General features: G+C 26.2%; 1 protein-coding gene across 1 annotated transcript in view; it reads left to right on the top strand.

The window, feature by feature from the left end:
- The window catches only part of LOC100208834 (WD repeat and FYVE domain-containing protein 2), a 28,803-nt gene extending 16,158 nt beyond the window's left edge, over positions 1 to 12,645 (top strand). The window contains exons 5-11 of the mRNA XM_065788509.1: positions 4,930 to 5,080; positions 5,708 to 5,820; positions 10,229 to 10,355; positions 11,402 to 11,609; positions 11,683 to 11,813; positions 12,200 to 12,308; positions 12,454 to 12,645. Of these exons, the coding sequence (XP_065644581.1) occupies positions 4,930 to 5,080; positions 5,708 to 5,820; positions 10,229 to 10,355; positions 11,402 to 11,609; positions 11,683 to 11,813; positions 12,200 to 12,308; positions 12,454 to 12,483 (869 nt within the window). The 3' untranslated portion in view covers positions 12,484 to 12,645. The remainder of the gene's footprint in view (positions 1 to 4,929; positions 5,081 to 5,707; positions 5,821 to 10,228; positions 10,356 to 11,401; positions 11,610 to 11,682; positions 11,814 to 12,199; positions 12,309 to 12,453) is intronic.
- The last annotated feature ends 2,366 nt before the right edge of the window (positions 12,646 to 15,011 follow it).

Raw genomic sequence — 15,011 nt, 5'->3', positions numbered from 1 at the left:
TCAAGTCTTTAAAATATACACCACAATCTACTGACTATAATTTATTCAAGTGTGTTTAATTCCAAAGAGTTTTAGTATATAATGTCGTTGTAGAACTTGGATAAGAAATTTAAAAAATTTTTTTGCTTCGAATTATAGATTTTTTTTTCAGCATAGATTTCTTTAGTTACTTGTGATTATATATATAAAAAAAAATTTTCTTCGTGAATTACTAACAGGGACGAACCCAGACCTGTTTTGATACCGCTCCGGCGGTGTGAAAATAAAAAGAAAAAATTTATTTTCCTTTTGCTTTTCTATTGAAAATAAGAAAAAAAGTTTCAGTTTCAAATGCATGCAGTAGTAAGTAACTAATTTTCAGTTTATTTTCTCAAGTTCATTTTTTCTTCAGGACAATAAAATGAATTAATTAATTTTAGTTAAGTAATTACTTTATCTTGTTAAAACTTAATGTTTAAAACTAGTTTGGTTACTGAGATTTAAAAAAATGAAAGTTGTTATGAAATTTAATTTAAAACCTGTTACAAAATTTTAGACAATGGAATGTATGAAAAAATTTATTTATTTAAAAGTTAGAACGGTTTTAAAATATCCATTCAGAGTAAAGTTAACTTTTGTTTGTTGGCAATTAAGAGTAAAGTTGCTTTTGATAATAAATAAACAAAAGTAAAAATTGCAGGCTTAATAGCAGTCACGCAAATTTAATTTTTGAATTAATGAACTTTTGATCTTTAGCACGCTATATTACCTTACGTTAGGAAAATGAAAACACAAAGCGAAAACTTCTTCAAAAGGTTTTGTTTCTTTTCCATATTTTTTACAACTAAATGATAATAAAATTAAAGACTTAGTTATTTTTAAAATCAAGAACTTATTTATTTTTAAAATTCAAAGACTTTAATGTCAAAAAAATCCCTAGTAAATGTTGTTTATTAAACGTAATTTTTAAAATTATACTTAATGATTAAAAAAATTTTTTTTTTTTTTTATTAAAAAATATATTATATATTTTTTCAATCATTAAGTTTACCACAATTATCTCTTTAATTTAAGGCACCTTAAACCACAATAATCTCTTTAATTAAAGGCCGCTTATTTTATAAAATTAAAAAAGCCAAAACAAATTTTATTAATTCAAATAAAAAATCCTACAGTGATGTAAGTTTTGTTGCTGAAACTATGTAAAATTAAATGTGCTTGAATAATTTATAAGTCTGTAAATTGTGTTGTATATATTTTAAATACTTAAAAATCACACTAAAATGGAGACAGCAAGCTTCGACTAAAACTAAAAAGTTAGTTTTTCTTGGTATACGTTTATTATTTTGTTTTAATCAAAAAAATTCAACCCAAACATTTTTTTTTAAACATTCTATTTGATTACCATGAGCGAGACTAGGTTTTTTTAAACCGAGACAAGAAGTTAGTACTTCTCGTGAGACCGAGAACGAGACAAGACGAGAAATTTAACAATTTTTGAAAACAAATTTATTAAAATCCAAGTAAAAAATTGTAAACATGGTTTTGACAAATAGACACAAATGACATTTGTCAAATGTATACAAATTTTTCAAATATTAATTCAGAATTTTTTTGCCAAACTTTTCCAACAAGACAATGTTTTCTCTGATTAAGATGATTTGTTCTACTTTTTCTGGATGTAAGTTGTGTCTGGATGATCAATCGACATTTCCACCTGAGCTAAAAACTCTCTCTTATTTAGTTGAACTTGCTGGAATAGCTAAAATTTGTCTAGCTAATGAAGAGAGTTCTGGCAACGTATTTGAATGCAATTTCCACCAATCAAGAATCGGAAAGTCTTTTTTGGCATCAGGGAGATATTCATACTGGCACATTTTGCTCAAAATAGGATTCAGTTCAGATGTTGGCTCTTGTGTTTCAAGTCTGACATTTAACTTGCGCTTCAGTTTTGAATTAGGGGACAAATCTGCTGAAAGGACTCTGGCAACAGGTTGGCACTCAACATTATCCTTAACCTGTGAGGCTAACCATTCTTTTGTTGTTTGAAATTTTTTGAAGAGCTTCAAGTGAAGTCCCTTTAAAGCAGGATTTAAGTAGTTTGCTGCAGCACTCAATAAGTTTCCAGTGTGACAAAGAGGAAATCTTTTCTCAATGCAGCTTATCAAGTTTTTTGCATACAAGACACCGTAGCCATTTTTTCCATCCGTCTCAATAAATTGATCAATTTTGTCATGGATTAAATAAAGAAAATCGACGACAATGTTAATTGTTGGAATAGACTCAGCCGACCAAGTTTCTGTAGCTTCTTTAAGTGGTGCCAAAATTTCTACTGCTCCCTCGATGGATTTCCACTGTGATGCACTGATGGTCTTTGAAGAAAAAATATTTCATTTGCACATAAGCTGATAACTGCACTCTTTAGATGTAGGACAGAAGCCATGCAATCCAGTTCACTATTCCATCTTGTGTCAACAGATTGGCGTAACTGTCTAAAATTGATTCCTTGAGCGTCTGATTCTGATTCAAGCAACTCAGCTGCAACTGTTGACTGGTGAGTTAAAGAAGCCAAATCTTTGCATGTTTGCAACGCATCATCCATTCCAGCAGTCATTCCAATGAGTCTCGAACTGCACATTGCAAAATATGATTGTTGCGCAAGTATTGGTCAAGGCGCTTTGACAATTTGACTGCAAGTTTCATGTTTCTTGCCTGGTCGTTCACACAGTACATTGGCAAATCAGCAGGCAAATTTAGTTCTTCTAAGAAAGAATCCAGCTTTCCTTCAATTAAGATACCTGTGTGTCTGCCTGGGAACTGTTGGACATGGGGTGTCCAGTGATGTAGTCTCCAATTTTCGTCAATAGCATGAAAAGTCCAAGAGATGTAGCTGTCCTAAGCTCTAGAAGTCCAAAGGTCAGAAGTAAATGCAGCACTTTTTAGATTTGGGGTAATCTCCGTTATTATGCTCTTCAATCCAGCTTGAACTTCTCTTGACCGAATTGAAAGCTTTCTTGAATATGTTGTTCTGTGATGAAGGCTCAGTTTAGGGTTTGCAATGTCAAACAATTTCTTGAAACCTCTTCCTTCGACTGCTTAAAAGGATGCCAGATCAGTGCAAAAGTAATCCAGCATTGCAGTCAAACTGTTTTTGAATGGAATTGTCTTTGTTATAATTGGACTTTGATTCAAGCATTTCGACCATGGTTCGTTGTTTCTTCTTAGGAGGAGGAAGAAGAGAGTCGTCAGTTTTTTCAGAATACTCAACGTAATCTTGGCTGTGTTTTTTTTTGAGGTGACAATGAAGTCCGCTTGTGTTTCCATCTTTTGTTTTCAAAGACTTTTTGCACGCCTTGCATTCAGCACTGTCACTTGTTTTTTGAAAATACCTCCAGATTTTGTTTTTTCTTGGTGACATTTTTGATTGTTGAAATGAGGCAAGAATATTTCTTTTCAATATGAACAATATGTGTCAAGTTGAATTCCACTGGTAAACTAATGAAATTAGTTTACCAGTGGAATTCAAAAAAAGAAAAGTGGAAAGTGCACCATTTTATACAAAAAGTTTTTGTATTTAAAATCTAATTAAAAATATTTAAAATCTAATTAAAATTTTTTAATTAGATTTTTAAAAAAAATCTAATTAAAATCACGGAGTCAAAATATTAATTAATTAAAAAAACAAACTATTAAGCATTTTGCAAATTATAATAATTTTTAATTTGGAAAATAATATAATATTCAAGTCTCGTTCTACTTCTCGCGAGAATTTTCTATTTCTTGTTTCTCACGAGAAGTCCCATTTCTCACGAGAAACGAGAACGAGACAAGATCTCGCTCATGTTTACTATTTGATATAAATACAACTTGTCTTTGCACTTTTGGGATCCTTTTAAGACCTACCATCAACAAACATGCACTATCAATTTCAAACTCCATTTCGTTAATAGAAACAATTTTATTAAAAAAATAAAAAGCATTCCAGTTTATTAAATTTTGTTTTTAAGGGTTTTTAAAAAATGATAAAATTTAACTAGTTTTCTCAATTAAACTTAATGGTTATTCATAAAGTGTACTTAATTTTGTTATTTTTTAAAATCAAAGAGTCATTAAAAGTTGTTTTTTGTCATATATCGTAAATTTAAAGTCTTTACTATAGGAATTTAGATATACTATATCATATATAGACCAGCAATTGCTTACTCATTTTGCTTATCTTTATAGGATACAGCATTTTGAGAAAAAGAAAAAAAAAGGGGGGGGGGGAATAATGAAAGAAAAGATTGTTGCCCTAGCCCAAACCCTAAGTTGATGTAATGGCACTCGTTTGCGACAGAAGGCTATAAGTCAATGTATGTATTAAAGCCTCTGGCAACAGGCTATTTCAGTATGATGCCACACTGCTTAACTAAACACCCATTTATACTTTTATATATATATATATATGTGTATATATTTATGTATATATATATATATATATATATATATGTATAATTATGAATGTGTGTTTAGATAACATCCCTGATGTCACACTGAAATAGTCTGCTGCTAGGGGCTTCAGTACATACATTAGCTATCTTATAGCTTGCTGCCACAAATGAGTGCCACTACAATGACAATCTACAATCTGTGTATATGGACTTCTAAACAAGTGTTTCAAAATGCTAATTTTATTCTTAGAAATTAAACCTTGTTTATTGTGATTGTCAAAATTTGTGTAAAATTTATAGAATTCCTAACTTCAGCTGAAAACAGGAATTTCTACCATACCAAACTGAATATGAGAGCTTCTTCTAACTCCAGTTGAAAATAAGGAATGATTCCAGCTGATAGTAGGAACTCCTGGCCAACCATACAAACCTATTTTTTAATGCTAAAAGTAAATTATTTAAATCTTATTTTTGTGCTGTTTTTTATAATTTGTTCTATTTTTATTTAACTTGGTTTTAGCTCATACTTCTAATGTAAACACTGTTTTATTTACCTTGGACTATAATTGGATACTGAGCTGTGGTAATGATAAATACTTTCAATGGCATTGTACAAAAACTGGTAAAAGATTAGGTGGATATGGAGCAAAATCACATTGTAATTGTTTGCAGTATCTTTTTAGTTATAATAATACTTTAAATTGTTTTAGTTAATAATCATAGTTATATTTAGTTACTAAGTTACATTACATTGATTACAATTAAATTACATCTATTAATTACATTTTACCAACAAATACAATTTTCCTGTTTCTCTTCTCCTAATATAATTGTTCTTCATTCTCATTTTCCTCCCTTTTTTTAGTTTAAAAAAATGTAATTTTGTTTTTCAAATGCCAGAATGGATATCTGGTTATAAAAGTTGCTTTAGGTCTTCCATTATGTCATTAAACTTAGAAAATGGCAATATGGAAACTAGTCCAATCCACACAAATGTGAAAGCAAACACATTAAAATTGAAAAAATATTTTACATGTTAAAATATACTTTATCTTATATATACATATCAAGAAGGCTATTCTTCTCTTTTTTCTTTTTTAATGACTTTGTAGATTAAGGTTGATGCCTTTTTGTATATACATTTTATTTCTATTTAATTAATTGATTCTCTGATATTTATTATTTTGTTTGCTGAGTAAAGTTTAATAGAAAGTTAGAGTTGATTATTTTTAAAATAGTTTTTCTAACATCATTAGAGAATTAATTGTTTAAGAACCTTTCTTTGATGAATGAAAAAGATTTGACATAGAATCATCATATGTGTTTATGGGTGACGATTCTGGTGAAATACATATACTAAAACTGAGCACTGAAAATCTTAAAGTTATAACTACATTAAAAGGCCATTCAGGTTGTTTGTTTTTTTACTTTTTTTTTTACTTTTTTTTGAATTTGTTTTATGGCATTCTCATATTAGGATTAAAATCAGTTTACCTAGCATTAATAAATTAAACATTAGCTTTAATTTTAATTAAATCAAAAAGTTAATTAAATTTTGTTGCTAAATTCATTCATCTATTGTTATTTACAAATTTTATAATAAAAGTTTTTTAAAAAATAACTTAAAATAAAAAAATAATTAAAGTTCTAATATTTTTAAATCCTCTTAATATTTCAAACTATTAGAACTATTTACAGTTTACAGTTTTGTTTGGTTCAGCATTTTAAGTAACAGGTTATATATATATATATATATATATATATATATATATATATATATATATATATATATATATATATATATACATATATATATATATATATATATATATATATATATATATATATATATATATATATATATATATATATATATATATATATATATATATATATATATATATATATATATATATATATATATATATATATATATATATATATATATATATAGCCTTCTCAGGAGAGGCCTGTGGTGGCATGCCTTGTTTGACCACAAAAGGAATATTTTTTTAGACAACTTGGCCACAGTTTTTTGTATGAGTGTTTACAAAATTGCGTTGAAAAATCTAACTTTAAACGTGTTTACTGGACTATTAATGGATTTATTATGGATTCTAGAGAAAATAAAAGCATAAAGCTAATATATTTTTTAATTTAGAAGCGTTTCAATTAATAGTTCAAACAAAATTAATTTTATTTAAAAGCATTTCAACTAATAGTTTAAAACTAATAATTTTTCCTGTATTGCCACATTGATGCAGCACTTAGATTGATTAATTGCGTCATTTATGAAGCGCAAATGTTACATTGGCATTGGTTGAGGGTTCAAATCTTACTAATACTTAATTTTTTGGTGTCATATGGTGACAGTGTGTTTTAAACTCTTTTTAAAATGTTTTTATTTGTATACATTTCAATTTTTGTAATTAAAAACAATGAATTATGACTTATTCAAGTAGATTTAGTTATTCTCCAAATTTTTAGTATGCAGTGTGTGTATAAAATGTGTACTAAAACTTTTTTTTTTTAAGCAAATCTTAAAATTTTGATTTTTTAAGATTTTATGTTGGGCACATGTCTAATTATTATAAAAGTATTAATTTTGCTAATTTCTGTAAAGGTTTTCTTTCACAGTCACTTACTCCCCAATGCATAAAGTTGAGGGGATGAAATAGCGTAAAGTCAACAAAGGAAAAAGTGTTAAAATTTATTTTTTAACTTAATCTAGTTTTCAGCTTCTTTTTAATATGCAACATTCAGCTTTTTAATATACATATTTCAACTTCCTTTCAATATACAAAATTTTCCTTCACCATGGATGTGGAGTTAATTTTTCTGAACTCCGAGACTTTGACTACAGGTTTTTAAAATATTATTAAGTAGTTTGATTTTGTACTTTGATCTGGAGTTTTTATAAATTAGAAAATCACGGAAATGTCATAGCGTGCTATTAGATTTTCTTGCTAATTAAACACAGAAGTTAGTTTGTCCAGTAGCAACTGAATAAAATAAATGAATGAGAATAATAGATAATAATAATCTAGAATATTTATCTAGAATCCATAATAAATCCATTAATAGTCCAGTAAACACATTTAAAGTTTGTAAAACTTAGCAACTTTTACAAACTTTAAAAATTTAACTTGTTCTAACACACTGATGAAGAATATTTTATAAATAAAATAATTATGTTCTTGTTCTTGCATATTGTTTTACAGTTCAATTATAAATTATTTTTACTAATTGTTAAATGATATCTATCAGTCATTATGTTCGACCCATATTTTGTGTGCATTTATTTTATAATCATTTTAGTTGTTCCAAAATTATTAACTCAGAATTGTATATAAACTTCATTTTTCTATACAAAACAGAAAATGAAGTTGAATACTCAGTTATGTTAATAAAGTACATCATTTTTATAACATAGACGCCTAAGCATTAAATTTTTTTGATTTAAGTAGCCCAGTTTTTATTGTTTAGGGGAAGTGGGGGCAGAACCGCCCTCATAGCGTTTGGATTAATGCTATATAAAAATAAAATAAAAATGTGTTTTTTTAACAGTTTATTTCAATAACCACATTATCAAGCTAAATTAAAAAGTTTTTGAAAATGTTATTTCACAAAAATTACACTTAGTGAAAAAAATGGTTTTGCTCCGATTGTTAGACACAACCACACCCTCACAAAAATTTTTGGAGTACACTTTTCTTGGTACATTTTCTTTACAATTGTCACAGCTCAGATTAATTGCTGATTTTGTTGCACCTTTGCATATTGTGTAGGCATTCTTTGTATTTATAGCCTGATTTTTCTCATTTGATATACTCTTAGCTTTATATCTTAATCAAAATTTTATTTATAAAAATTAAATAAAAAAATACGAAATCTAATTTCCAACATCTCAAAACAAAACTATTTCTTTTCAAGTTTTGACATGAACGTATTCAAGTGTGACAATTGTAATTATTGTTATTCGTAATTATCTAACTTTGATAAATATCAAAAGTATGTGGTTGTGCCTCCTGTGTGTCTATGTGGTTCTGCCCCAAAGGGTAGTTTTTAAAAAGAATACAGGTTCATAGCTTGCTTATTAGGTTATGTTGATATCAAAAATGGTTTTCACTTGATGAAATAACGCTGATAACACATATCTTTTACACTAAAATCAAATATTGCTTAATCCTCAAAAGAAAGGTCTGGAAAAATATGATGTAAATATAATATTTTTATCAAAATAAACATTATTATGCACATCTTTTCAGAAATGTAACAGGCACTCTTTTTGACATAAGCGAAAGATAAAGGAAACTGTTTTACTAACACGTGATATGTTTTTACTATATTAGATAACATTTTTCAAAGGAAAATCTAAAAAATTGTTGTGTCGCCATATGTTGTTATGCCCCCACTTTCCCTATATTCCTTTATATATACGTTTCAATTAATTATTAGTTTAAATTTATATTTCAATATTTAATTTTTTGTCTGATGATTTTTATAAATTTCAAAAGAATATTTTAGCTTTTAAAACCCCTTATTTATCTTATAAAAATTTTAACGTAATAGTTTTTTTAATGCTTATAGAAACCAGTACTTTTTATTACTCTATTAAATTTGAATAATGTTATGTAACGTTTGTTTTTTCGCTAAAGTTTTTTGTTATTATAAGTGTTTATAAAAGTAATCATAAAAAAAGTTCAAAAAGATTTATTCAAAAATACATATTTAAATAAATGTATAATATTCTTTGATAATTTAAATATGAGTTTATTTTAAACAATCATTAAAATTTATTTGTTTGTTTATTTAATAAAGTAATAAGTAAACATAATAATTTATGTATTTAATATATTTATAATACTTTACAAAGTATTTCGCATACTATAGTAAATTTTTTCAAAGTGTAATATAAATGTAGTTTACTTTTCAAATTTTAGTTTTTTTAGTTTAGATTTTTTCTTTTTCTTTAAATTTTTTTTTAAAGATAAGTTATCTTTTAAATTTTCTTTTTATTTTCAGCTCATTTTTGAAACGCCTTTAGTTGTCAAAACAAACTGCCATAGTCATTTGTAAAAACAAAATATTTTAGACATGGTCAGGAATGGCCGATTGCATTTCTTTAGGTTTTATCGGACATGTCCACTAAGCTTGAGTAATTATCGGACAAAATGTCTGGAACAAAAAAGTTCGTTATTTCAAGTCCTGTATATATATATATATATGTGTGTGTGTGTGTGTGTGTGTGTGTGTGTGTGTGTGTGTGTGTGTGTGTGTGTGTGTGTGTGTGTGTGTGTGTGTGTGTGTATATATATATATACACACACACACACACACATATATATATATATATATATATATATATATATATATACACACACACAGGGCTCGAAAACTTTTTATACCATAATTAAAAACAGTTTCTGCTCCAACCCAAACTTTAAGTCAATGTAGCAGCACTCCCTTGCTTGTTCTCCCTATTTAATCAGTCAATTTATGTACTGAAGCCCCTGGTATATCACTATTTCAGTATAGCATCAAACTTCTGACACGCAGTGCGCTGTGATAAGACCATAAGGACTTTTTGGGGCACCTAAAAATAAATAAATAAAAAAATATATATTACTACTATTACAAATGCTGCAAGATACACATAATACTAATATAACATGTTAGTTCTGTATGTATCTGAATGTAATGACTTTTTTTATTGATAAAATCTGAGTTTATATATATATATATATATATATATATATATATATATCTATATATATATATATATATATATACATACGTACATACATACATACATACAGGAAGCGTTCAATGTATATCTTGGGATATGGAGAAAAAATGGTTATATTCTGGAAGTTTTGATGAATCTATCATCATTTGGGACATAGGTGGTCAGAAAGGCTCTGCATATGAACTGCATGGTCATACGTAAGCATAAATTCAAATAAAGTTGTTTTTGTTTAAATATATTAAAATCAAAACATTAGCATAAAAACTCTATTCATTGATCATAATTTAATTTTGATTTTAATTTTGATTTATTTAGAGTGTCATAATTATGCACATTTATAACTAATTATGCACATTTTTAGTTATTGAAGCACCATTTTTTACTTTTCTTTGAACTTTACTTCACTTGCACCTCCAACTAATTTGTTTTAATAATTTTTACCTTTATTTCACCATAAAAAGAGACTAAACAAAACATTTGAAAGTATTTTTTTAAAGAAAATCACTTATAAGACAAGAAAGTTACTTATAATACTTATAAATTGATTTTTTCTCCTTTTTATATACCCATATAATATACACATGTTTTAATAGCATTTAAAAAGCTGCATCATAAGTAATATTGTTAGATTAACCGTTAGTGCATATTTTACTTACATATTAAAATAGTTATAATATAATAAAAATAATATTATAATTTTAATGTTTTAATTAATTTTTTATTTAAAATCGCTTTTAAATTTTTAATTAATTATGTTGATGGTAAATTAATAAGAAAGTTTCAAAATTGAAATAAGATGTGAAAAGGAGTGCTGTATATTATAATTTTGTAGAATAAAAATAGAACTTTGAAATGTGACAAATTAGTATTTTAGTTTTTTGATTTTGTATTATGTGTGCTATGGATAGATGTATTTTTTTTTTAATTATTAGGTGCTCTAAATTTAAAACAGTTAGCATGGAGCTGTGTTTGTTGCTTGTATATCTTATTAACTTGTTTAGTAATAAATTATATTTAAACACTAAACAATTGATTAACAAACTCAATAGTATCTGTTTTATGTTTTAATAAAGTTATCATTTTTTATTATGTGTAATATTATTTTATATAATGAAGTAGTTGTTTAATTATATATTTGTTTAATTTCTTAGGTAATTATGAAAATTCTTATAATTATTCAATCAATGTGAATATAATAAAATGTCTTTTTTAACAACAAAAAATATATGTTTTTTTGGTTTAGTGAGAAAATAAGAACAATGTCGTTAGCAACTCATTCTCAAAAGCTTTTTACAATTGCCGATGATTGTAAATTGACAGTGTGGGATATGAAGACAGAAAGAGCTGAAACACCTACATGGTCTCAGAGCGATATGTGTGAGAAATGTGCCACACCCTTTTTTTGGAACTTTAAGCAAATGTGGGAGGAAAAAGCTGTTGGTGTAAGGCAGGTTAGTAAATGTCCTTTTTTTTTCATTTTAATTCTATGTTCAGAAAATTGATTTTTTATATTTATACTTTTAGCATCACTGTAGAAAGTGTGGACGTGCTGTGTGTATGAAATGCAGCTCTTATGTGTCAGTGCTTCCTAATCTAGGATATGAGTACGATGTTCGTGTTTGTGGTGACTGTTATAATTCTACTAAAGATGAAGAGTAAGGATTTAATTGTATTTTTTTTGTTTGTAGTTGTTGTTCTTTGTAGTTTTTCGACTGAGCGCCTGTTTTTGTGTTGCTCTAATACCCTTGGTTTTGAGGTCAACACCCTAGCACACCTCTGGTAGTGTCTTGCTAAACTTCATTTGCATTTTAACCAGCTTGCTTGCTTGTCAAGTTTTGTGATTTGGAGTTTTAGCTTTTGGAAAGGGAAAATAAAAGTATTTATGATAATTAAATGAACATTAGAACTGAGCAGTTTCCATAGGCTCCATCCTTTGACAGCAATAGGTGTCAAAGTGTCCTCCCTAGCCTTGGGTGATTTATTTTTTAAATTTACTACTATATATTCAATAAATACAAATTATTTTTAAATCTTGTTTCAGAAAAATTTCAACTACATGCTTTCATGATATAAAACATTTGATTAAGCATATGAATGTTGACCTTTCAAAAAAAAGAATGTTAACATGTGGAACTGATGAGCTTGTCAAGGTAAAACTTTTTGATGATTGTATAAAGCAATTATAAATAAAAAAAATTTTATTTTGTTATGTCTAACTTAAGAATAAACTTTAAATTTGATATAAAAAATTGAATTGATTTATATCTATTTAAAAAAATATGTTTTAACATTTAGATATGGGACATTAAAGAGTTATTGACATAAATGTTTCTTGTCACAGATGCTGTGTTTCTTCTAAAAATCAATTCCTAAATTTTTTCTTGTGAATTTGTAAATTTTGTTTTTGAAACATAAAAATTTTAAAACACTCAAAAGTCTGTATAAATATTATATATGATGTATATATAATACTTACATATGATATTCCATGCTTTTTATATATTATATATATATTATATATATATAATATTATAAATATCATACATGATATATATATATATATATATATATATATATATATATATATATATATATATATATATATAAGCTTACATATATATGTATATATAAGCTTACATATATATGTATATATAAATATGTAAGCTTATATATACATATATATGTATATATATATATATATATATATATATATATATATATATATATATATATATATATCTGTACCTCGGAGGGATACAACACTATGTCCATTTTCACAACTTTACAGGAGAGGACCACCAAGTCCACATGGTGTTCTATCCCTCTAAATGAAAGTGGACTTGGTGTTGTTTTAAAACATGCTATATCCGGTTCTAACTGGTTTTGGACATAGTGCTCTATTCCTCTAAGAAATATGAGAAAAGCTGATTTTAACTCTGTAATAAAGTCAATATGGAAAAAAATGGACATAGTGTTGTATCTCTCCGAGGTACATATATATATATATATATATATATATATATATATATATATATATATATATATATATATATATATATATATATACATACATATATAAATATACTTACATTGTTCATGATAATTATAATATTATATGTATAATATTTATAATATTAAGCAAAACATGCTTGTGTATAGCAATCAATGTTCATACTAGATTTGTGAGGCATGTGTTTTTGTTAAATTTCACTTACAGAAGAAAATAAAGAATTATATAATTACAAATATTTTTTAAAACTTGTTATTATTATTTTTGTTTGTTTTCTTTTTTCTTTTAACTTGTAATTTTTGGTTTTGTGCATGAATGTTTTTATTTGTTGTATGAAGTTATATTTTTGTTCTTTTTTAAAAGAAGCATTTTAATTCTTTTTTTTTTCTTTCTTTGAACTTTGCAAAAAAAAAAATTTTCTAATAACCGAACATTTTTTAGTCATTAGGTTTTTAAATTATTTATCCTTTTTTAGAAATGTGCAATCTGTTTTTATATATCAGATAGTTGTTATTTCTTGTCATTCTTTATTTTGTTTTGTATGTTTCATTGAAAATAGTTTAAAAGTCTTTATTTTTCTTAAATTTGTATTAATTATTTTTAATATATTTATTATTTTTTAGTTGACCATATCATAGTTTGAAAGAATTATAAAATAAATATTTTTTAATAATTTTGATCTTTTTTTTCTCACTTAGCTAGAAATACTTTAATTAATCTGTAGGTGGTATGCAGATGTAGATTTTAATTATCTGTAGGTAAATGTATCCTTGTTTGGAATTTTCAGTAATAAATCATTAAATGAAATGAATCTTAAACCAAAAGGTTACTAAAATAAATAAAAAATTTATAGTAGGCATAACACATAGTTGAATAGTTACACATACGATGTATTCAAGTTTTAGTTTTTTGTATACATCGATGTATTTTTGTATACATCGATGTATACATCGACTAAATGCCTAATAAAAATTTTTTGCTATGACCTTTGTTGAACCTAGTTATGATACCTAATAATAAACAATGGTTGCTGAGGTAATCAATGATAACCAATAATCTGAGTTTTGTAAAGAAATTCGTAAAGACTCCAATAGTCACATTCTAAGTTGCATGTGACTATTGGAGTCTTTACGAGTTTGTTTACAATAGAAATTCGTATAGACTCCAATAGTCTGGGCATTTATATTTATAAGAATTTACCCATTTGTCTGGAAATTAGGTTTTAGACAAAAAATTTCTCTTTTAGACAAGGTTCAAAAACGCATTGTAAACATAGTTGGACCTGTTATCTTGCTTAATAAACCTCATCTTTTCTCTTTCAATAACTTCCAACTCTAGTAGTGGTTGCTTGCAGCCTTGTTGGAAGGGAAGATGTTGAAAAAAAAATTAAAGTAAAAAATTTTAATGAAATTTCTAATAAAAAAAAATTTTCTTTAAAAAATTTTATTAGAAATATTTGTTTTGATGTTAGATTAAGATGTTAAACAAATTACAACAGTTAAGCAGTATGCATGTAATACTCTGACACAATACATGCAATTTAATATAAGTAAAGCTAGGAAGAGCTTGTAAATTTGGATGGTAAACTTTTTAGTGGTAGTATCCCATTAAAATTACTCAGTGGTCATCTGCAAAACAGGTTAATACAAGGAAAAGTATTTGGTTGTAAAAAATTGCTTCAACTTTTTTATAATTTCATTTAACATAGAAAATGGCATTGTGGAAACCTATCCCAACCATACAAAAGTGGTAACACTAATGTTAAAACTCAATTATATATATTTATCTTATTAGTTATTAAACAAAATAAATATTTTATATTTTAGCTTTAAATTTTAGTAAA

This window comes from Hydra vulgaris, chromosome 01 (assembly GCF_038396675.1).
Source record: "Hydra vulgaris chromosome 01, alternate assembly HydraT2T_AEP".
Lineage (NCBI taxonomy): Eukaryota > Metazoa > Cnidaria > Hydrozoa > Anthoathecata > Hydridae > Hydra > Hydra vulgaris.
Note: the sequence above shows the minus strand (reverse complement) of the source record. Positions and strands in the feature narration are given on the sequence as shown.